General features: G+C 61.1%; 2 protein-coding genes and 1 long non-coding RNA gene across 4 annotated transcripts in view; 2 read left to right on the top strand and 1 right to left on the bottom strand.

Moving 5' to 3' along the window:
* The window catches only part of INTS3 (integrator complex subunit 3), a 35063-nt gene extending 21616 nt beyond the window's left edge, over positions 1–13447 (top strand). The window contains exons 16-30 of one of the 2 annotated variants that reach the window (XM_064176159.1): positions 234–363; positions 1259–1313; positions 1699–1802; positions 2240–2284; positions 2665–2784; positions 2937–3090; positions 5789–5857; positions 7544–7619; positions 9181–9294; positions 9377–9425; positions 10427–10594; positions 11869–11969; positions 12323–12395; positions 12470–12626; positions 12738–13447. In XM_064176159.1, coding sequence (XP_064032229.1) covers positions 234–363; positions 1259–1313; positions 1699–1802; positions 2240–2284; positions 2665–2784; positions 2937–3090; positions 5789–5857; positions 7544–7619; positions 9181–9294; positions 9377–9425; positions 10427–10594; positions 11869–11969; positions 12323–12395; positions 12470–12626; positions 12738–12815 — 1493 coding nt within the window. In that variant the 3' untranslated portion in view covers positions 12816–13447. Of the gene's footprint in view, positions 1–233; positions 364–1258; positions 1314–1698; positions 1803–2239; positions 2285–2664; positions 2785–2936; positions 3091–5788; positions 5858–7543; positions 7620–9180; positions 9295–9376; positions 9426–10426; positions 10595–11868; positions 11970–12322; positions 12396–12469; positions 12627–12737 lie in introns of those variants that run through there. The other variant, XM_064176160.1, reaches the window with a different exon arrangement.
* A 562-nt stretch (positions 13448–14009) lies between these two features.
* Positions 14010–18293, top strand: SLC27A3 (solute carrier family 27 member 3). The gene is made up of 10 exons (XM_064175925.1): positions 14010–14490; positions 15121–15330; positions 15406–15564; positions 15651–15775; positions 15880–16074; positions 16166–16256; positions 16338–16536; positions 16665–16762; positions 16850–16980; positions 17064–18293. Exons 1-10 carry the CDS (start codon positions 14010–14012, stop codon positions 17238–17240), a joined length of 1866 nt encoding a protein of 621 aa, XP_064031995.1. The 3' UTR covers positions 17241–18293.
* Positions 18294–18592: 299 nt separating this feature from the next.
* LOC135192701 (uncharacterized) lies at positions 18593–20503 on the bottom strand. The gene is made up of 2 exons (XR_010309020.1): positions 20229–20503; positions 18593–19949 (listed from the first exon to the last, which is right to left on the bottom strand). It is a non-coding gene; the product is annotated as an uncharacterized LOC135192701 (long non-coding RNA).
* Between the last annotated feature and the right edge of the window lie 382 nt (positions 20504–20885).

Raw genomic sequence — 20885 nt, 5'->3', positions numbered from 1 at the left:
ACACCCTCAGCTGGAGCAGGTTGTTCCGAGCCCCCTCAAGGCTGACCTTGAATGTCTCCAGGAATGAAGGAGTCTCCACCTCCTCCCTGAAGACATGCTGCTTGTCGTGGGGTGGTGACAGCCCCCACAGCCCCACTCAGCTCCTGCTGCTGGGGCAGAGGTTGCCTCCAGAACTTCCTAGATGCAGCAACTTGGGAGACTTGGCTGCTCCAGTGCTGCTTTCTCTGCTGCAGGGAAGAAGAGGGAGTTCAGGTTTCACCCCATCAAAGAAAACTTTGTGGAGGAACCTGTCGACATCACCCCCTTCCTGGACCAGCTGGAGGAGTCACTGAAAGATAAAGTCCTGCAGCTGCAGAAAGGAAGGTTGGTGGTGCCCTTTGGTGATGGTCTGCCTTGTGCTGGTCTCCTCAGGACAGCACCACACCAGATCTTTGAGTCCCATGGTGGGAGCTGCCTGCTGCTCCTCTCACAGCTGATGCAGTCTTGTGACTTCTTTCCCTGTCACAGGGAAAAGTTCTGCAAGAGGTATCCAGATGGGTTGGAAAGGTGCAGAGGTCACAAAGTGCCAGGTTGGAAGGGACCCTCAGAGGTCATCTTGTCCAATTCTGCAGTCAGCAGAAGCTCAAGGGGGCAGGATAAGATGACCTTTTGAAGTCAGCTTAGACCAGTTTCATCCTTCCCCACTCCTGGGCTGGCAAGGGGAGGCTGCACAGACCTGTCAGGTGCTGCTGAGGGTGGGTTTCAGGGCATTTCTCTGTGGAACACCTCCCCATGGACACAGATCACAGAATGCCAGGTTGAAAGGGACCCTAGTGATCATCTGGTCCAACTTTGATCAACTGGCCAAGGACACAGGCATAGCTGAGTGTTCTCTGGACCTCCACTCAGGATGTTAGTGACCTTAGAATGAACTCCACAGAAGGTTACAAACCTCTCTGGCTTTGCAGCCCCTGATGAGCAGAGCTGCTCTGGCCTATTTGGTGGGCTCTCAGGGTTTCACCTCACACTTTCAGCCCTTTAATTTCTCTGCCTTGATGCAGACAAACCCTGGACACTTCTGTGACAGGAGCTGCAGCAGCTGCAGTGCCTTCCCTCCAGGCTGCATCTCTGCAGCATGTGGTCTGTCACTAGGAGAGAACAGGTCCCTGGTGTCCTAGGGGTGTCCCAGACAGAGGCAGCTCAGCACAAAGCCCACTCTTGGCCCTGCCCTCAGTGTCTTCCCCTGTAACTTGGATTTCCTCTTGTTTTTGTGCTCCAGTGACACAGAAGCTCAGTGTGAGGTCATGCAGGAAATTGTGGATCAAGTCCTGGAGGTAACAGCACAGAGCTAGGGAGCAGCTCTGCTGCCTAACTGAAAAACCAGACCCAGCTGCACTGGCGTGGGCTGGGCAACCTGAGGATGCTCAGGGGAGGTTTGGGTTGGACACGAGGACAAAATTCTTGGCTGTGAGAGTGGTCAGGGACTGGCACAGGCTGCCCAGGAAGATGGTGGAGTGCCCAGCCCTGGAGATGTTCAAAAGGGGTATAGCCATGGCACCTGGGGCTGTGGTTTGGTAGCCATGGTGGGGTTGATGCCTGGACTGGATGACCTTGGTGGTCTATTCCAGCCTCAGTGGTTCTGTGATTCCCTCCCAGCTTGTGCTGCAGGCTGTGTTCAAGCTCCTGCTGCCTCCTCACCCCTCCCCTTCTCTCCACCAGGAGGACTTTGACTCAGAGCAGTTGTCTGTGCTGGCTTCCTGCCTGCAGGAGCTCTTCAAGGCTCACTTCCGTGGTGAGGTTCTGCCAGAAGAAATCACAGAGGAGTAAGGATCTGCTCTTGGTGTCTCACCCTTTCACTCTGCCACCTGGGCTTGTCCCAGCCCCACGGCCTGGGGCTGTGCTTGGGCAGTTTCCCCTGTGAAGACATCCAGGGCTGCTGCTCCTCCTCCCCACAGGTGCAGGGGCAGCCTGCAGCTGCAAGGTCTCAGAGGTGGTTAAGTGATGATGCTCTGGTAGCATATGAGGGCCTAAATGCCCAGCCCATCACTCCGCACCCTTTCTCTGGGGTCCTTTGGAGTGGGGCTTGGATCCAGAGCTACTAGTTCTGTTTGCAGCATCGTTACTGGCTCTATGTGAGCTGGGCTGGCACATGGTAGCCTGAGGACCACCACAAGCAAGCTTAGGGCTTTTTCCTTGCCATTTCTGGGGTGGCACAGAGTGTGGTGGCTGCACAGGGCTCTGACCACTGCCTGTCCTACAGGTCCCTGGAGGAGTCGGTGGGGAAGCCTCTCTACCTGATCTTTAGGTAAGCCCCCTTGGGAAATGCTTCACTGCTTCTCTCAGGGCTTCCTTTACTTTCTGACCACCTTCATGGCTGAACCCCACAGGGTCTGTTGCTGCCATGTCCCTTCTTGTCCCAGCGTTGACCTCACAGTCAGAAGTTTTGCTGCTTTCTTCTGCTCCTCTGATGTTTAGCAGAAAGTCTGAAAACTCAGGGAGCCCACAGCTCTTCTGCTCACCTGTGACCTGCCAGGGTCCATCTTGGTGGAGTTTGCTGGGTCCTGACCCTTTTGCTACTGCTGCACATCCTCTGCAGATGTGTTCCAGGGTGACATGGGAGCTGACTTGGAGCTGTGTGTGGTGTCTGCTGTAATATGGCTGTCTGCTTGTCCTGTGTCCCACAAGGAACCTCTGCCAGATGCAGGAGGACAACAGTGGCTTCTCTCTGCTGCTGGATCTCCTATCAGAGCTCTATCAGAAGCAACCCAAGATTGGCTACCACCTCCTGTACTATTTGAAAGCCAGGTAGGGATCGTGAGGAAGCTTTGGAGCTTCATCTTGGCTCATGCTGCCCCCCAGGAGCTGGCTTGGTGCCATCCCACTGCCAGCTCTTGGGCCCTGGCTGTGGCACAGGAGCTGCCAGGCTCCTCCTCTCACCTCCATCCCATCTCCTTCAGCAAAGCTGCAGCGGGGAAGATGAACCTCTATGAGTCCTTCGCCCAGGCCACGCAGCTGGGGGACCTGCATACCTGTCTGATGATGGACATGAAGGCCTGCCAGGAGGATGATGTGCGCCTGCTCTGCTACCTCACCCCCTCCATCTACACAGAGGTGAGGCAGCCTGCCAGGAGCCCCAGGCTGGGTGAAGAGGGCATCTCCTCCCCTTGCTGTGGGCAGCTTTGGGTGAAGAGGGCATCTTCTCCCCTTGCTGTGGGTAGTTTTGGGTGAAGGTGAGCCTGGGGCAGCTGATCTCCAGGGTTTCTGCTCAGCTGCTGGCATTCTGCGGTTCTGTGACCCTGGCTCTCACTGCTCTCCTGCTCTTCTGGAGGGTGAAGGCTTGGAGCAGCCTTGTCAGACCCTGGGAGAAGCAGCACTTGGAGCCAGTCCTGCCCCAGCCCCTGGCCACTGCTGAGAGGTTTAATTGCTGTCAGCACTCAGTGCTGCGCTGGAGCCAGCAGAGAGCACGTTTGGAGGGAGGAGACTTCTTGTGGGCCACAGCTTGTCCCGGAGCTGGGACAGAGCTGCGGTTCCTGCTGCCAGGACCTGCTGATCCCCTCGAGGCGCTTAGTGTAGGAAAGAGCTGCAGGCTGCTCCCAGCAAGCATCCCAGGATCTCTGAGCTGCAGGGAGTGGTGCTGGAGGTGGTGGGTGGGAGGGCAGCAGCTCAGAGGGGTCACAGCTCTGCCTGTGCTTTTCATTCTGTGGGAGGAATGAGCTGGTCCTACTCCTCCCTTCTTCCTGGCTGCCTCAGCAGGAACATCTGCTGGGCCTTGAGGCCATCCACCCTCTTCCTCAGGAGGCTTCTGTGGGGAAGGAGCAGGGCAGCACGCTGGGCAGAACCTGCAAAGATCTGGTACTGCCCTACACACCAGCATGGAGGTTGAGGGGGGGGCAGGTTAGATGTGGTTGGAGTTCTTCACAGACAGAGTGGAGGAGCACCAGAACCGGTTGTCCAGGGAGGTGGTGGCCACATCCCTGGAGAAATTCCAGGTCAGGCTTTTTTGCTGGGGCTCTGAGCAACCTGCTCTAGCTGGGGTGGTCCCTACTGACTGCAGGGGCTGCAGGGGACTGGGTGTCCTTGAAAGGTCCCTTCCCACCCCCAGTGCATTCTTAGCTTCTGTGACATCAGAAGAAACTTCTTCCCTGAAAAGGTTCTCCAAGCCTGGCCCAGACTGCCCAGGGAAGTGGCTGAATGCCCATCCGTGGAGGGGTGTCAGAGCTGTGATGCTGAGGCCCTGGTTCAACCCCAGCCTTGGCAGAGTTAGGGAACGGCCTGGATGAGCTCAGAGGGCTTCTCCAGACCAACCCATCCTGGGATTCTCTGCTGTGTGCTCTGGAGGTGGGATCCTGGTGCAGAGCAGCAGCTGAATCCCTTCACTGCTCCTTGGAGTTCCTCAGCCTCCCCCTTTTTGGGAGGGTCAGACTGTTCCTGCCCCTGTGGGTGCAGTGAGCAGCTGCAGGCAGGCAAAAGGTCCTGAGAGGAGCAGCCAGAGCCAAGTGCCACAGCCTCAGCCCCCTTCTGCCAGCATTCCTGCCCTTTGCCCCTCTCCTGAGTTTGGTTTTTTTTTTAGCTCCTAGATTGCTGCATAAAACATGAGGCCCAGAGAGCAAATTCAGCAAGGATAGGGAAAAAATGGGCATTTTTAACCCCTCTGCCTTGGCTGATCTGTGCCCAGGTGCAGCTCTGCTCGCTCTAGTTGTTTACAGCTGCACCTGGCAGATGTGCTGCTGCCAACCCTTGGTCTGCTGGAGTGGTGGTGTGGGACCTGCCCTCCAACCCTCCTCTGCCTTCTTGGCTCCTTTGCTCCCTTGGCCATGTCCCTGCTGTGATTAGGAGCTGATGCTGGTGCTGGTCCAGCCCTGGGCAAGCTGGAGGCATGGGCAGGGCCATGCTGCCCCTTGCAAATAGAACATTTCTGAGAGTCTGAGCTTGAGCCCATCATGGGTTTAGAATTATGGAGCCCTCCTAAGGTCACCAAGTTCAACCATGAGCCCAACCCCACTGTGGCCCCACTGCCAGAGCCACACTTTTCTTGAACACCTCCGGGGCTGGAGACTCCCATCACCTCCCTAGGCAGCCTGTGCCAGTCCCTGACCACTGTTGCAGGACAGAAATTGTTCCTCCTGCCCAACCTGAACCCTCCATGGTACAATTTCAGGTCGTTTCCTCTCCTCCTGTGACCAGTTCTTCATGCTTCCCTTTGGCTCACATCTGGGCAGCAGCTGGAGCTGGCTGTGGCCACAGCCTCCTGGGTTGGATGGGTTTGAGCAGAGCCAAGGTGGGCATCTGGGAGCAGGGCCTGAGGTCAGCAGGTGGAGAGCAGCTCCAGCACCCTGCCCCAGGCTGGGTGTGGCACAAGCTGCAGACAGGGAGCTGAGGCTGTTAATTGAAGAGCCTCATTAATTGCCTTTGCTCTGAACCCTGAGCAGCCGCTGGAGTGAGTTTGCAGCTCTGCCACTCATGCCTCAGCTGGCAGAGCAGACCCCAGTACCACCTGCCAGGTCCCCCAAGGATGTTGCACAGACTTAGCAGAATTTCAGGCCATTTCTTTGTGCTGTCCCTTGTTCTATGGTCAAAGAGGCCATCCCTTGCTTGGCTCCAGCCTTCTCTCGGGGAGAGAGCAATGAGGTCTCCCTTCAGCCTCTTCTCCAGGCTGAACATCCCCAGCTCCCTCAGCTGCTTCTCTCCATCTTCCTTGCCTTGCTGTGGACCCACTGCAGCACCCCAACATCTCAGCTGTGAGGACAGGAGCTGGGCCTGGCCTTTCCCTTGTGTCCTTTCCTAAGTCCTTGCTTTTGTCCTGCTGCAGTTTCCAGATGAGACCCTGCGGAGCAGTGAGCTGCTGAATATGATTGTGGCTGTCATTGACTCCTTCCAGGTGAGGAGGGGGCATGGGGTCTGGGCAGGGGTCAGGACTTGTCTGCTCCACTCCCAAGGAGCTTTAAACCCAAAGTGACCCCTCTGGGGTGCACTCCTCAACCCTCCTTCGCCTCAATTTGAGGGGGAGGCTTTGAGGTTTTTTGCAAAGAGAAGCCCCAAAACCTTGAGGAGCTTCAGGAGGCTGAGTCCAAATGGCTTCCTCCAAGGGATCCCCCTGGAATAAAGGAGGGAGATCTGCTCTGCTCCCTCTGGAATTGCCCTGGCAAAAGGCAGGGCCCGAGGTAGTCAGCAGCAGTGAATGTCAGCAATAATAATAATCAGCATTGACCCCGTGGCAGGGAGGTGCTGAGTGCTGGAAGGTGGATGCAAAGCTCTGGGCAGCATCGGGAGGTGCAGGAAAGGCTCTGGCAGAGCTGAGATCCCACTCATCTCTCCCCTTACTGCTGGGAGATCCACTGCAGGCTGCCCAAGTCCTCCTGGAAGGAGCCTCCCCCTGTGGTGCTGCTGAGCTGCCATTAAGCAACTCAGAAATAGCCCCAGCTGAAGCCCGGGTTGGAGGTGGGCACGGGCAGGAATGCTGGGCCGCAGGCAGGAATGCTGGGCACGGGCAGGAATGCTGCTTCTGCTGGCTGGGCTGGGCCGGAGCATGATGTGCTGATAACCGTAGGACTCAGCCTGTTTGTGCTCCCTGCCCTGCCAACCCTGCTTTTCCCAGCTGCTCAGGGCCAGGATGCCTCGCCAGCAATTTTTGCTTGGCAGGCTGAAGCTGCAGGCTGGGCATAGGAAAGGTTCGAGCCGTGGTGGTGCCCTGACCCCTTCCAGGGTGCTGCTGGTGCTGCTGCTGGGCTCTGCCCCGGCTGGAAGGCATTGGGTTTGTTTTTCCCAGCAGAGCCCCGCGGTGTTTCCTCTCCCCTCCCTTCTCGTCCCCTCGTCCCTTCCTGTCATTCTTTGGCTCTCCCCCTGCCATGCCCTGGCTGCCTGTCCCCTCCCCCCCGTGCCTACCCCGCACTGGAGTCTGCAAATGAAGCCGTGGGGCAGAGCCCCCAGCACCCTGCACCCAAACAGGCAGCACTCAAAGTCTCAGGAGCAGGGAGGAAGGGAGGTGGGACCCGAAATGTTTTCTGGAGCTGAGCCCAGGGATGGGGGATGCTGCTCCCCAGGTGCCACCCGTGCTCTAGTGGGCACCGTTCCCCTGCTTCCACCTCTGCCAGGGGTGAGGGAGGTGAGGCAGTGCAGGCAGCACCCTGTGTTTGGGTCGTGTCAGCTCCTATTCTGCAGGCCAGGGATGTTCCAGGGCCACCAGCAGAGAGGTCTGAGAATCGTTGGAGCTTTCCCAGCAGACTGCTGAGTCCTTCCCATGAGTATCTGCTGGCCAAAAAAACTGGGCTCTGTGAGTGCCTGAGGCACAAGGAGCAGCTCCCAGCCTATGGGCATCTGCTGGCCATCCTGAGCTCCTCAGCCCCGGGTGCTAATGTGTGAAGCCATTAACCTCTGGTGCCTTCCCGTTTGCCACTGCGTCCCTGCAGCTCCCTCCCCCAGCTCTGATTTATGAGCCTCCTGCTGGGCCCCAGCTGCTGCAGGGGGAGGCTGATGGAGGCAGAGCCTCCCTGCTGCTCCCACACTGTTAGGAGGGGCTCCTGCAGAGCTAGGGCACCCTGCTCATGCCACCTTCTGTGCCACCCAGCTGCAGGAGCTGATGTGCCACGTGATGATGGGGAACCTCGTCATGTTCCGGAAGGACTCGGTGCTGAACATCCTGAGTGAGTAGCACGAGAGGGCAGCTGGAGGTGGAGGCAGGGAGCTTCCTGGGCCATCCTCAAGCCTTTCCTGCCCCTTACAGCCCTTTTTTGTAGAGAGACCCCCAAATCCCTGGAAAAGAATGAGGCTGCAGCCTTCACCATGGCTTCAGAGTCATAGGATTGAGTCGCCAAGTCCCCGAGGTTCACACACACACATGGAGTGGGTCGGATTGGAAGGGATCTCAAAGCTCATCCAGTTCCACCCCCCCCCCACCAAGCACTGGCAGGGACACCTCCCACCAGCCTAGACTGCCCAAGGCCTCACTCAGCCCTGGCCTTGAACATCTCAGGGAGGGGACATCCACAACCTCCCTGGGCAACCTGTTCCAGGCTCTCCCCACCCTGGCTGGAAAGGGCCTCTCCAGATGATACAAGCCCCACACCCCCATGCCTACTGAGCCATGCCTGTGTCTGACCTGGCAATCTGTGGCCCATGCCAGACTGGGCCAGATCAGCGATGCCAGGTGTGGATGTGCTTCTGGAAGGAAGAGCCTGGCAGAGGTTGGCTGCTTCCACAAGCTTTCCACAAACCCAGGGCTGGGTTTGCTCCTGGTGTTGCTGTCACTGCTTAAAGGATCAGCAGCCTTAAGAGGTTTTGGAGGCTGAACAGAGGGGGATCCAGCTGGGTGCTCTAACGGGCTTTGGGAGCCCTGGGTCTGCAGTGCCAGGCAAAGCCTGACCCAGGGCTCTGCAGGTCCTGCCTGGGCACAGGGAAAGACGAAAGATAAGAAAGAATCATGGAATCATTAAGGTTAGAGAAGCCTTTCCAGGTCATCCTGTCCAATGGCAACCCAGCACCACCTTGGCACCAAACCATAGCCCCAGTACCAGGGCCACACCTTTCTTGAACACCTCCGGGGCTGGAGACTCCCATCACCTCCCTAGGCAGCCTGTGCCAGTCCCTGACCACTGTTGCAGGACAGAAATTGTTCCTCCTGCCCAACCTGAACCCTCCATGGTACAATTTCAGGTCGTTTCCTCTCCTCCTGTGACCAGTTCTTCTTGCTTCCCTTTGGCTCACATCTGGGCAGCAGCTGGAGCTGGCTGTGGCCACAGCCTCCTGGGTTGGATGGGTTTGAGCAGAGCCAAGGTGGGCATCTGGGAGCAGGGCCTGAGGTCAGCAGGTGGAGAGCAGCTCCAGCACCCTGCCCCAGGCTGGGTGTGGCACAAGCTGCAGACAGGGAGCTGAGGCTGTTAATTGAAGAGCCTCATTAATTGCCTTTGCTCTGAACCCCGAGCAGCCGCTGGAGTGAGTTTGCAGCTCTGCCACTCGTGCCTCAGCTGGCAGAGCAGACCCCAGTGCCACCTGCCAAGTCCCCCAAGGATGTTGCTCAGCCTCAGCACATGTGGCGCAGCTCAGGCAGCTGCCCTGGCACTGCCTGGACCTCAATGCTCTGCTTTTGGGCATTGTGCCCCACTCTAGTGCCCTGGTGTGGGTGGAACACAGGTGCAGGAGCAGCATGATCCTGAGACTGTCCAGGTGCCATGCAGGTTGCCCTCACCCTCCTGTGCCTCCCCATAGTTCAGAGCCTGGACTGGGAGACCTTTGAGCAGTACTGCACCTGGCAGCTGTTCCTGGCACACAGCATTCCTCTGGAGACCATCATCCCCATCCTGCAGCACCTCAAGTATAAGGGTGAGTGCCCAGTGGAGGAGAGGTACTGACATGGCCCTGGGGGACCCTGAGCTCCTCTGCTCACTTTGTCCTTCCCTTGCAGACCATCCCGAGGCCCTCTCCTGTCTGCTGCTGCACCTCAGGCGAGAGAAGTGAGTGCTGCAAGGTGCCCTGCAGAGGGGCCTGTGGGCACAGCTTGTCAGGAGCAGAGGCTGAGAGACTGTGCAAGAGCATCCCCAGAGGGGATCTGCTCGGTGGTCAGCAGGAGCTAAGGGGTGGGGGGCAAGAGAGTGGGGCTGGCATCTGCTCAGTGGTGCCCATGGCCAGTACGAGGGGCACAAAGTGGAGTCCAGGAGGTTGCAGCTGAGCAGGAGGAGAAAATTGTTTGGGGCGATGGTGCTGGAGGGCTGGAGCAGGCTGCCCAGAATGGCTGTGGAGTGTCCTTGTCTGGAGAGCTTCCAACCCTCCCTGGGCATTGTGTCCCTGGGCAAGCTGCTGGGCTGGAGCTGAGGGCTGCAGGAAATGATCTCCAGAGGTCCCTTCTCACCTCACCATGCTGGGCTTGGGGAGTTCTGGGTTAGTTTCTTTCACTCTGCACATCTTGGAGCTGCCCCAGCCTCCAATGGGGGCTGCCTTGGTTTCAAGCCATGCCTGCTGGGGTGGCCACGGCACCTTCCAGAGAGCTCTGCCCTGGTTCCCAGCACATAAGGCTCTTTAATCTGCTCCCAGCACCGACCCTTCGCATCGCAGAGCCCACGGGGACAGCCCAGGGGGGCTGGGACCTGTTGCCCTTTGCCCTCAGCAGGGAGGCAATGGGGCTGGCACAGCTGGGTACCACAGAGTGGGCACAAAGCTTGTTGACAGCTGCTTCCCAGAAGGGTCATTTGTCAGCGATCTGAGGAAAGGCCCAACACTGCCCCTCGAGCCCTGCGCCTGGCAGCCAGCATTTCTGGGGTGCCAGGTGGTGCTTGTGGGAGTTTGATCCCATCCCAGCTGTGCCAGTGCTCCCATGCCAGGTCCCAGGTCCTTCTCAGCACGGCAGCTCCATACACTTGGAATGTCCAGGTCTGCAGCCTTCCATCAGGCTCTGGCAGGCAGCAGTGGCTGCCCCAGACCCAAATCACACCCTAAGGTGCCCTTGCCCTCACCATAGGCCCAGCGAGGAGATGGTGAAGATGGTGCTGAGCCGCCCCTGCCACCCCGGGGACCAGTTCACCACCAGCATTCTGCGGCACTGGTGCCTCAAGCACGATGACCTCCTGGCCGAGCACATCAAGTCCCTGCTGATCAAGAACAACAGCCTGCCCCGCAAGCGCCAGAGGTGAGCCCCCACTCTGTGCCCACCCCGCTGTCAGGCTCCGTGCACCATACACCAGCCTGGCAACTGGGTCACCACATACTGTGGGCTCTGCCAGCCCATCTTGCCAGTCACAGCAGCATCTCCTTGAAGCATCACCAGTGCCTGATGCCTACCTACCTCCTGGCACACAGCCAGAGCCCTCCCCTGCACCCCCCGAGCCAGCATCTCTGCCCCCGGGGCCGCGCTGGAGGCTGCTCTTTGATCTCCACTCTACTGCCACCCACCCTGCAGGACCATGTCATGGCAAAGCCTTTGCCCACGCTGTGTTGGGTGAGCTGTGTCAAACTTTGGTGCTGCTCTGCTGTGGTGCCATCCCAGCTGTGCCGGGGCTCTTGTGCCAGACTGGGATCCAGGAGCGGGTTCTGAAGCAGCTTCTGGTCTCCACGCAGCTCTGCAGTGGGTCCCAGCAGCAGCTGACCGTCGGTGCTGGGAACTAGGTTGGGTGGAGGGGAGGAGGCTCCGCTCCAGCAGCCCCTCCCAGGCGCGAGGCTGCAGCCCTTTGGCGGGGCAGGAAGGACCTCTACTGTCCTGGGCTGGCAGAGCAGCAGCTGCCGTCGCGTTGTCCAGCGTCCTGCAGCACAGAGCTGGATGGTGCCCATTGCCTTGGACAGGTTCACCAACCCCCGTGCGCCTGGTGCTGGGCACTCACTGGGACAGTGCCCAGTCCCAGCAGTCTCTCAGCCACCTCTGAGTGTTCCCTCCCCTTGCTCCCCAGTGAGGCTGCTGTGGGGAACTCTGCCCCCTCCTAGTAAATGAAGGCTCTCCCCCCCAGCCCACGGGGCAGCTCCTTACTGGGATTCTGGTCAGGATCCAGGCCAGTCCCAGTCTAATCCCAGGTAATTAAGGGGCAGCCAGCTGGAGCCTGGCTGTTGGCAGCACCCGGCATGGTGGCACCACGCTCCTGAGGCTCAGCACAGGGCCCTTAGTGCTGCCCGGGGCTGCAGGGGGAAAGCAGGATTGATCCCCTAATCCCTGCTCCAGAGCAGAACAGCCCCAGGACACCCTGCGTGTGCTGGAGAAAAGGGGAACCCCTGCAGCTCCCCATCCCTCACCACCCCCCACCCCCCCTCTGGCTGCTGGCAGACACCATGAGTGGCAGTGCCCCACATCACCTTGGGGGGCATGGCAGTCCCCCCACAAGCAGGGGGGTCGTGTGGCCTGTTTTGGTGGGGGAGGGGGGTAAGCTGAGGGAGCAGGGTGCAGGCTAACAGCTGCTGCTGCTCCTCCACCCTCAGCCTGCGCAGCTCCAGCAGCAAACTGGCACAGCTCACCCTGGAGCAGATCTTGGAGCACCTGGACAGCCTCCGCCTCAACCTGACCAACACCAAACAGAACTGTACGTGCCAGTGCCCAGCTGTCCCCAACCAGCATCCAGCCCGTGTCTGGCCGTGCCCCAGCCAGCGCCCAGCTACACCCTCCCAACCAGTGCCCAGCTACACCCCCAGACAGTGCCCGGCCACTCCCCAGTCAGTGCCCAGCCACCCCCCAACCAGTGCCTAGTCACCCAGGCTGCGCCCCACACCCCATCTCCATCAGTGCCAGGTGCCCCCGGGCTGCACAGACAGGACCTGGGTAGCTCTGGGGGCCCCTTGCAGCGTTGCCTGCACCCAGTGTCCTGCCTGGGGGTGGTTCCCTGCCTACTGTGCCCACCCTGGGCTCTGACTCTGCTTTCTGCTGCTCCCTCCACAGTCTTCAGCCAGACCCCAATCCTGCAGGCGCTGCAGCACGTCCAGGCCAGCTGCGACGAAGCCCACAAGATGAAGTGAGTCCAGCACCGCCTGGCCCTGGGGGTGGCAGTTGGGTGCCCACTCCACACCTCCTCCTCCTTCCTTCCAGGTTCAGTGACCTCTTCTCCCTGGCAGAGGAGTATGAAGACTCCTCCACCAAGCCCCCCAAGAGTCGCCGGAAAGCTGCCCTGTCCAGCCCTCGCAGCCGCAAGAGTGCAGCCCAGCCCCCCAACAACGAGGAGGAGTCGGCGTCCAGCAGCGCCTCGGTACAACCCCTGCAGCCCTCTGCCGAGAGGAGGGGCTGGCGAGTCGTGGGGTGCTACTCCCCCTCCCCATGTGCACACAAGAACCCCTAACATCCCCTTTTCCTGGCACAGGAGGAGGAAGACACCAAGCCCAAACCAGCCAAGCGGAAAAGGAAAGGCTCCTCTGCCGTGGGCTCGGACAGCGACTGAGGGCTCTGCCTCTCGTCGTCTGCGGTGCCCGCTGGCCCTGCCACAGAAGCCATCGTCGTGATGAGGAGAACTCACGGCCCCCTCCCGGGACACCAAGGGGAACAGGATACCCCCCCCACCCAGGATCCCGCAGCAGAGTCTGAGTTCCTGCACCAGCCCCCTCCTCACTTGACTTTTTAGCTCCTTGTTTTTTTAATCAACGACTTGAGGAGGGAGGAGAGTGTGACCCTCATGCACACCCACGACCTGCCTCCAGCCCCTGCCCACCCCGCGGCAGGAGGAGCACTAAGGACAGGGGCTGCCCAGGAGGGGAGTTGGCTGCACCGGGGAGGGGGCGGAAAAGGTCCCTTATTTTCATATGCGAAATGTAAATAAATTGGAGCAGACTGAGCAAGTGCTCCAGGCTGTTTGTGGGTGCCCAAGGACACTCGTGTCTCTCGGGGAGGGTCGTGGGGAGGATGCACCAGCACCTGCCACATTGGGTTTGATGGACCCTGCCTGTGCCAGAGCTCAGCACCTACAGGAGAAGTGTGGGGGGGTCCTGTTGCACACACCACCTCCCACCCCCTGTCATCGGCAGCTTAAGGGGAAAAACAGCAGTAAAGCTGCTGCCGCTTTGCACCAGAATTCGCCTCCCAGGAGCTCCCGGGGGCCAGCAGCAGCCCCTGCGTCCTACCCACGGAGCCTGCCGTGGCGTGGGGCTCCTGCGGGACTGTGGCACTGCCCCCACCTAGCCCCGAGCTGCAACGGGAATGGATTTGGGACAAGGATAGGCTGGGAGCACGGCTGGAGGCTGCAGCAAGGGGGGAGGATGGGGACAGGGCTAGGACTAGGAACGGGATTTGGAGAGAGTGGGATGGGGACAGAGACCAACGTGGGGGCACCATGGTGAAGGGGACGGTGCTGGAGAGGGGTGTAATCGGGACAGGGACATCGAGGCCAGGATGGGGTTGAGACGGTGGGGACAATGGGACGTGATGAAGGAGGGACTCTGGTGGGTGGGAGGACAGGGGTCCAGACGCGGGGGCCGAGCTGACTGGTACACGCTGGGGGTGAACTGGGAGGGCTGGGTCGGCGCCGAGGGGCCGGCACTGGGAGGGGGATGGGGGAGCACTGGAGGAGGGCGGGGCTTGTCCACCGCCCCGGGGGCGTGTCCGCGACACCCCCACCCCGGTCCCGGTCCCGGTCCCGGCGATGGCGCTGGCGGCGGCGCTGGCGGCGCTAGCGGCTCTGGCGCTGCTGCAGCGGCTGCTCCGGCCGCACCTTTGGGCCGATCTAGCTTTCGTGCTGCGTGCGGCCCGGTGCCGGCGGCGAGCGGTAGCGGCGGCTGGGGGCTGCCGCTCATTGACCGCTCGGTTCTTGCGGGCAGCTCGGGAGGCACCGGGGCGACCGTTCCTGCGGGCACGGGGGAGAGCGGAGCCGTATGGGAGCGGGGCACGGAGGGTGGCCCGGGTGGCCAACGCGCTGCGGGGGTGGCCTCTGGGCGGGAGTGGGGAGCTGGGCCCCGGTGTCACCGTGGGGCTGCTGGTGGGGAACGAGCCGCGGTTCATCTGGAGTTGGCTGGGGCTGGCGGCGCTGGGAGCCCGTCCTGCCTTCCTGGGCACGGCGCTGCCGCCCGCCGCGCTCCGGCATTGCCTGCGGGCCTGCGGGGCACGGGGGCTGCTCGTGGCCGACGGTGAGAACCGGGGCGGGGAACCGGGGGATGGGGAGGGGAAGGCTCCGGGGAGATGGGAAGGGACTGAGGAATGGGGAGGGGCTGGGAGGGATGGGAGATGGGGCTGGTACCCGGGGCCTGGGGAGGAACTGGGGGGGGGGGGGGGGGGGTTGTACGGGGAGGAGCGGGGGTGGTTGCTCCAGGGTGGGCTAAGGGGTTGGGGCGACAGGGTAGTGCCTGGCCCCGGGTACCAGGGTCAGGGCGTGCTCCGGGATGGGTTAGGGGCCACCACAGGGGACAGGCTCTGGGGCACAAGGGTTGGCACGGGCTGTGCTGGGGGTTTCTGGTGGTGTGAGGGATCTGGACAGGTTGGACAGGGGTCCAGTGTGATCCAGCTCGAGTGCAATGCAAGGGATGTGTGTGCTCCCGCGGGTTCCTCCAGTTGTGCTATAATTTAGTTTCCCCCCCCTAGATTGGCCCCATCGATGTGATCCTGTTCGATCCCTGTCCCCCCCGGGAAAGGTGGAAGTGGGACCACCCTGGACCCCCATCCTCTTCCTCACCTTGGGTTGGGCTGAGGGGACGAGACACAGGCTATGCCCTAGGACCTGTCCCCACGCCAACACTGTTCTCCCCTTGCCCTCATCCTAGTCCTGTTTGCATCGGTGGAGCCCGTCCTGCCCAGCCTGCAGAAGGATGGCATCGTGGTGTGGGTGCTGGGCTCGGGGCCGTACCCCCCTGGCGTGGTGGCCCTTCAGGAGCTGCTGGATGCAGCCTCCGAGGAGCTGGAGCCTGAGGACGTCTGGCAGCCCAAGGACATGAATGACACCTGCCTCTACATCTTCACCTCTGGCACCACTGGTGGGTGCCCAGGGCTGGGTGCCCTGGGTGAGCACGTCGGGGAGGACACGACTCAACACCATTTTCCCCTCCTAGGTCTTCCCAAAGCTGCCCGAGTCTCCCACCTCAAGTCCATCATGTGCTTGAGCTTCTACGAGCTGGTGGGCGCGTCCAGCCGGGATGTGGTGTACCTGGCACTGCCCCTTTACCACATGGCCGGGTCCCTTCTGGGCATCGTTGGCTGCATCGGCATCGGTGAGAGGGGCTGGGAGCCACGGGGCGATCCCGGTGACGTTTCAGTAGGGGAGGATCTACCACTCCCCGACCCTGCCTTTGCACAGGGGCCACTTGTGTGCTGAAGGAGAAGTTCTCAGCCGGACAGTTCTGGGCTGACTGCCGCGCCGAGGGCGTCACCGTCTTCCAGTACATCGGGGAGCTCTGCCGCTACCTCATCAACCAGCCGCAGGTCCGGCCGAGGGGCAGCCTGGACGAGTTGGGGAGGGGTCCGGGAGCGTGGGAGATGTCACTCCCCCACCCCCGAGCTTGACCCTGTGCCGCCGGCTCCCATAGCGCCCTGGGGAGCGAGACCACGGGCTGCGGCTGGCGGTGGGCAGCGGACTGCGCCCCGACGTCTGGCGGAGCTTCCTGCAGCGCTTCGGAGCCATCCGCATCGTGGAGACCTACGGCATGACCGAGGGCAACGTCACCCTCTTCAACTACACCGGCACGCCGGGGGCCGTGGGGCGCAGCAGCTTCATCTACAAGGTGAGGAGGGAGCTGAGGGAGCGATGCCGTGAGCGTGTGTCCCCTCTCCCGCGCTGCTGAAGTCACCCCCATGCCCCGCCGCTGTCCCCAGCTCTTCTCACCTTTCGAGATCGTACGCTACGACGTCACCGAGGGCGCTCCGGTGCGGGACGCGGACGGGCGCTGCATCCGCGTACGGGCGGGTGAGTCGCGGGGGTGGGGGTGGCACCGGGGGAGGGAATTCTCCGTACGTGAAACCTCAGGGTGTGTCTCCATGCCTGCAGGCGAGACGGGGCTGCTGATCGCCCCGGTGACACCCCGGACCCCCTTCCTGGGCTACGCTGGTAGCCAGGAGCTGTCTGAACAGAAGCTGCTGCGCGGGGTCTTCACCGAGGGCGATACCTACTTCAGCACGGGGGACCTGATGGAGCAGGATGCGGCCCAGTTTGTCCGCTTCCGGGACCGCACTGGGGACACCTACAGGTGCCAGGCCCCCACCCACCCGCAGGGGTCTGCTGCCCTTCGTGGGACATGGCGGCCCCGTCCATAGGTTGCATGGCCTCGGGGTGGGGCTTGGCCCCATCTTGCTGATCCCTGCCACCCCCTCCCAGGTGGAAAGGTGAGAACGTGGCCACCACGGAGGTGGCAGAAGTCTTGGTGGCCCACGAGTCCCTGCAGGAAGCCACCGTCTATGGCGTCACCGTGCCAGGTACACATGCCCCCCCGTTCTGCCGTGCTGCTGTTGTCCCCCCCCCAGCCCAGGGATGCCCCCACAAGCTCTTTCCCCTGCTTGCAGGCCGCGAGGGCCGTGCCGGGATGGCTGCCGTGGTGCTGCGCCCTGGCTGGCGGCTGGACGGCGCCGCTCTCTACCGGCACCTGGAGCAGCTGCTGCCGCCCTACGCCCGGCCCCGCTTCCTCCGCCTGCAGGTACCGGGATGGGTTGGGGAGGGGGGCACACAGGGGATGTGGGGGGACCGGAGAGCTCCCCAGCCCACCTTGCCCCGTCCCAGGAGCGCCTGGCGATGACGGAGACGTTCAAGCAGCAGAAGGTGCGGTTGGCACAGGAGGGCTTTTACCCGGAGCGCGTCCCTGACCCTCTCTTCCTTCTGGACGAGGCCGCCAAAGCCTATGTGCCCCTCGGCCCCGTGCTGCTGCAGGGAGTCCTGGACGGGAGCTTCCGCATTTAGACACGCACGGCGCCACCCCCCCCGCCCCACTCCTTCACCCCCCCACCCCCTCCCCTCGCCAGGAATGTCCTGACGCTGGGTGGCCCAAAGCACCCCGTGTTCATCTCACCAGTAGTGTGTGTCCTGTGGGTCCCTCAATGCCCGTCCTGTGGTTCCTTGTCCATCCTGCCACCCCCACATCCATCCCACCACCCCCGCATCCATCCTACCACCTCCAATCCACCCTGCCACCCCCAATCCACACTGCCATCCCCACATCCACACTGCCATCCCTGTGTCAACCCTGCCATCCTCACGTCCATCCTGCCCCCCCAATCCACTCTGCCACCCCCAATCCACACTGTCATCCCTGTGTCAACCCTGCCACCCCCACGTCCATCCTGCCACCCCCACGTCCATCCTGCCACCCCCACGTCCATCCTGCCACCCCCACATCCATCCTACCACCCCCAATCCACCCTGCCACCCCCACATCTATCCTGCCAACCCCACATCCATTCTACCACCCCCAATCCACAATGCCACCCCCAATCCACACTGCCATCCCCACATCCATCCTACCACCCCCACTCCACCCTGCCACCCCCACATCCATCCTGCCATCACCACGTCCATCCTGCCGCCCCTGGGTCCCCACATCCATCCTACTATTCTCATGCTCCCCATGCCCATCCTGTGGGGTCTGGTGCCCATCCTGCCATCCCCGAGTACCCCAAAGAATCCGTCCTACGGGCCCCCTGCATCCATCTTCTCATGCCCGAACCTGCACTGTCCACCAGAGTGTCCCCAGCTGCCCCACACCCATCCTGCAAGTCCCCAAGTGCCTCCTAGTTCCCCATAGTCTGCTCTGTGTGTGTTGCCTCCCACCCCCCATTCCCCAGCCCACACTGCAGGGGGAGAGGTTGTCACTGCCCCACCCCTGCCCCCTTGGGGTGCCCCCCACAGTTGCCGGTGCCTTCCTTCCCGTTTTGGGGTCCTGCTCTTTATACAAACAGACTTTTTTGGGAGTCTTCTCCTTTTTTTTTGCAAATAAACTCTTTTGTAGCAAATCTCTGCCGCTTTCTCCACCCTTCTCCTCCTCCCCCACATCAAAAATGGGGGGCGGGGAGGGGCAGTGTCACCGAAGGTTGCAAGATTTGGGGAGAGGACACCAATGCCACCATTCCCATGTCCTTTGAGGCTGTGCAGGGCTGGGGTCGGGGAGGTCTGGGACATTCTGCTTGGGAGGGGGGGGGTGTGGGGGGATCTCTGCCTCGCGTCAGATGGTTGTGTGTGTCCCGCCCCGCACCCCAGCTGGGCACCCATCCTACCCCCAAACCACACAGCCCCAAGGCACCACAGCAGCCGCGGGGGATTAGAAAGTTTTTTTGTTTCTTTATTGACCAGCACTTGCGAGTGAGAAACAGTATAAAGAGTCCTCTGCTTTGCTGCACCTTCCTTGGGTCGTTTTGTGTTCATTTCTCAAAAAAAACCCAAAAAGGACAAAGATTCCCCCCCCAGCAATCAGCTTTTACCTGTTCCTGACCTTGCTTTGGCCTCAAACTGCTCCAAAAATCATTGCAAGAGACCCCAAAAAATAACAAAATAAAGCCCCAAAATACCTTCAAAATTATAATCTGTGCAAAAATTCCATTTCCCATCTCCTCCCTCCTCCACCCCGGCCTGTGGCAACTCAGCTGTGCCCCCACCCCTCCCCTGCACCCCTTTCTGGCAGGAGGGTGGAGCTTGGGGCTCGCTTGTGGCTTCCACTCACCAGTTTTCAGGGTTGGGGGGGGAATATTTGGCCCCTTCCCAATAAAAAAGAGGGAGACACCTAACAGGGCTGGGGGTGCAGGCAGCAGTGGAGGGGGAAGGGGACAGTGATCTGGGGACTTGGGGGGCAGAAGGGGATGAGGAGCTGTGCACCTTAAAGGACCTTTGGGGGGGGTGGAGGGTGTTCAGCTGCCCTATAGCCTTGGCCTGAAATCCTGCACATGGAGGCTGAAGCTCTGCAAACTTGGCCTGAAATGCTCAAACTGGATCAAATCCTGTGAGCTGGCACTGGAATCCTGTAAATCTGGTCTGGAATTGTTGGTTAGGACTAGAATCCTTAAATCTGCACTAAAATTCCGTAAATTTGGTCTAAAATCCTGCTCATCTGCAAACTTGGCCTGAAATGCTGCAGTTTGGGTGAAATCCTGCAAGTCAGGACTGAAACCCTGAGAAATGAGCCTAAAGCAATCCTGCAGGGCAGGCCTGGGCTGCACTTGTGCAGTTTGCCTGAACCTCTGCACATTTGGCCCAAAACCTGTGGGCTGGGGCTGGACCCTGTGGAGCAGAGCTGCAGCTGTGGGCTTGGGCCAGGAGCGGGATGGGAGAGCGGCTGGCAACGGGGGCTGTCTGCTCTCTGGGGCTGTCCGTGGGGTCTCTGTGGGGCTGTCTGCTCTCTGGGGCTGTTTGTGGGGCTGTCTGTTCTCTGCAGGTCTGTGTCTGTGGGTCAGTCTGGGTTCGTGGGTCTGAGGCTGTCTGTGTGGGGCTGTCTGTCGGTCTTGGTGGGTCTGTTCTCTGGGTCTGTCTGTCCCATGTCTTGTGTGTCTGCCTGTTCTCTGAGGCTGTGCCTGTGTTTTCCATGTGTGCCTGCCTGCTCCACGTGTGTCTGTCGGCTCCACGTGTGTGTGTGTGTGTCCCATGCCTGTTCCTGGGGCAGTCTGTCTGTCCGTGTGTGTCTGCCTGTTCTCGGGGCAGTCTGTCCCGTGTGTGTCTGCCTGTTCTCGGGGCTGTCTGTCTGTCCCGTGCGTGTCTGCCTGTTCCGTGCATGCCTGCCTGTTCTCGGGGCTGTCTGTCTGTCCCGTGCGTGTCTGCCTGTTCCGTGTGTGTCTGCCTGTTCCCGGGGCAGTCTGTCCCGTGTGTGTCTGCCTGTTCTCGGGGCAGTCTGTCCCGTGTGTGTCTGCCTGTTCTCGGGGCTGTCTGTCTGTCCCGTGCGTGTCTGCCTGTTCCGTGCATGCCTGCCTGTTCCCGGGGCAGTCTGTCCCGTGAGTGTCTGTTTGTCCGTGTGTGTCTGCCTGTTTCCGGGGCAGTCTGTCCGTGTGTGTCTGCCCGTTCCCGGGGCAGTCTGTCCCCCCGCGGGCGCAGCGAGAAGGAGGCGCAGGCAGGAGCAGGTCGTTGGAGCTGTATATTGTCGAGATGCCAATGCAATAAAAACAGTGCAAATACAAGGTACAGTTCAATACTCGCTCCCCCCCCGGCCCCTCTGCCCCCCGTGCTCACGCTCTGCCCACCGCCCCCCTCCCCCCGCCCCCCCAATCCCCCTTACACGTCTTTCCCCCCACCCCCCAAAAAACCCCATTCGGGACACCCCCTCCCTGCCTCCGGGGCTGCTGGTGCCGCGGGGGGGGTCCAGGTTCGGTGTGTGAAAGGCACAGAGTCGGGAGGTGGCCGCCGCCACCAGTGCATCGCAGGGCCGGGGGGGGCGCGGGGGGGGGGGGAGGGCCGCAGCTCCCCTGTATGTGTGTCCCCCCAAGCACCGTCCGTGTCCTCCCCCCCTCCCCCCCCCAAAGAACACAAAGCCGCCGGGACCCCCCCTTGCACGTTCCATGGCATACACACGAGGTCACACTACAGGACGTGACGACTTCCACAACACCCACGGCCGGGGGGGCTGCCCCC

This window comes from Pogoniulus pusillus, chromosome 43, assembly GCF_015220805.1.
Source record: "Pogoniulus pusillus isolate bPogPus1 chromosome 43, bPogPus1.pri, whole genome shotgun sequence".
In the NCBI taxonomy this organism is placed as follows: Eukaryota; Metazoa; Chordata; class Aves; order Piciformes; family Lybiidae; genus Pogoniulus; species Pogoniulus pusillus.
This window is presented reverse-complemented; position numbering and strand designations above follow the sequence as displayed.

What these genes read in the sequence shown, in the direction of transcription:
- SLC27A3 (XM_064175925.1), top strand. Translation starts at nt 14,010, where the DNA reads ATGGCGCTGGCGGCGGCGCTGGCGGCGCTAGCGGCTCTGGCGCTGCTG. An exon ending in CTTCACCTCTGGCACCACTG is followed by an intron (nt 15,331 to 15,405) that starts GTGGGTGCCCAG and finishes TTCCCCTCCTAG; the next exon opens with GTCTTCCCAAAGCTGCCCGA. An exon ending in CCCGCTTCCTCCGCCTGCAG is followed by an intron (nt 16,981 to 17,063) that starts GTACCGGGATGG and finishes GCCCCGTCCCAG; the next exon opens with GAGCGCCTGGCGATGACGGA.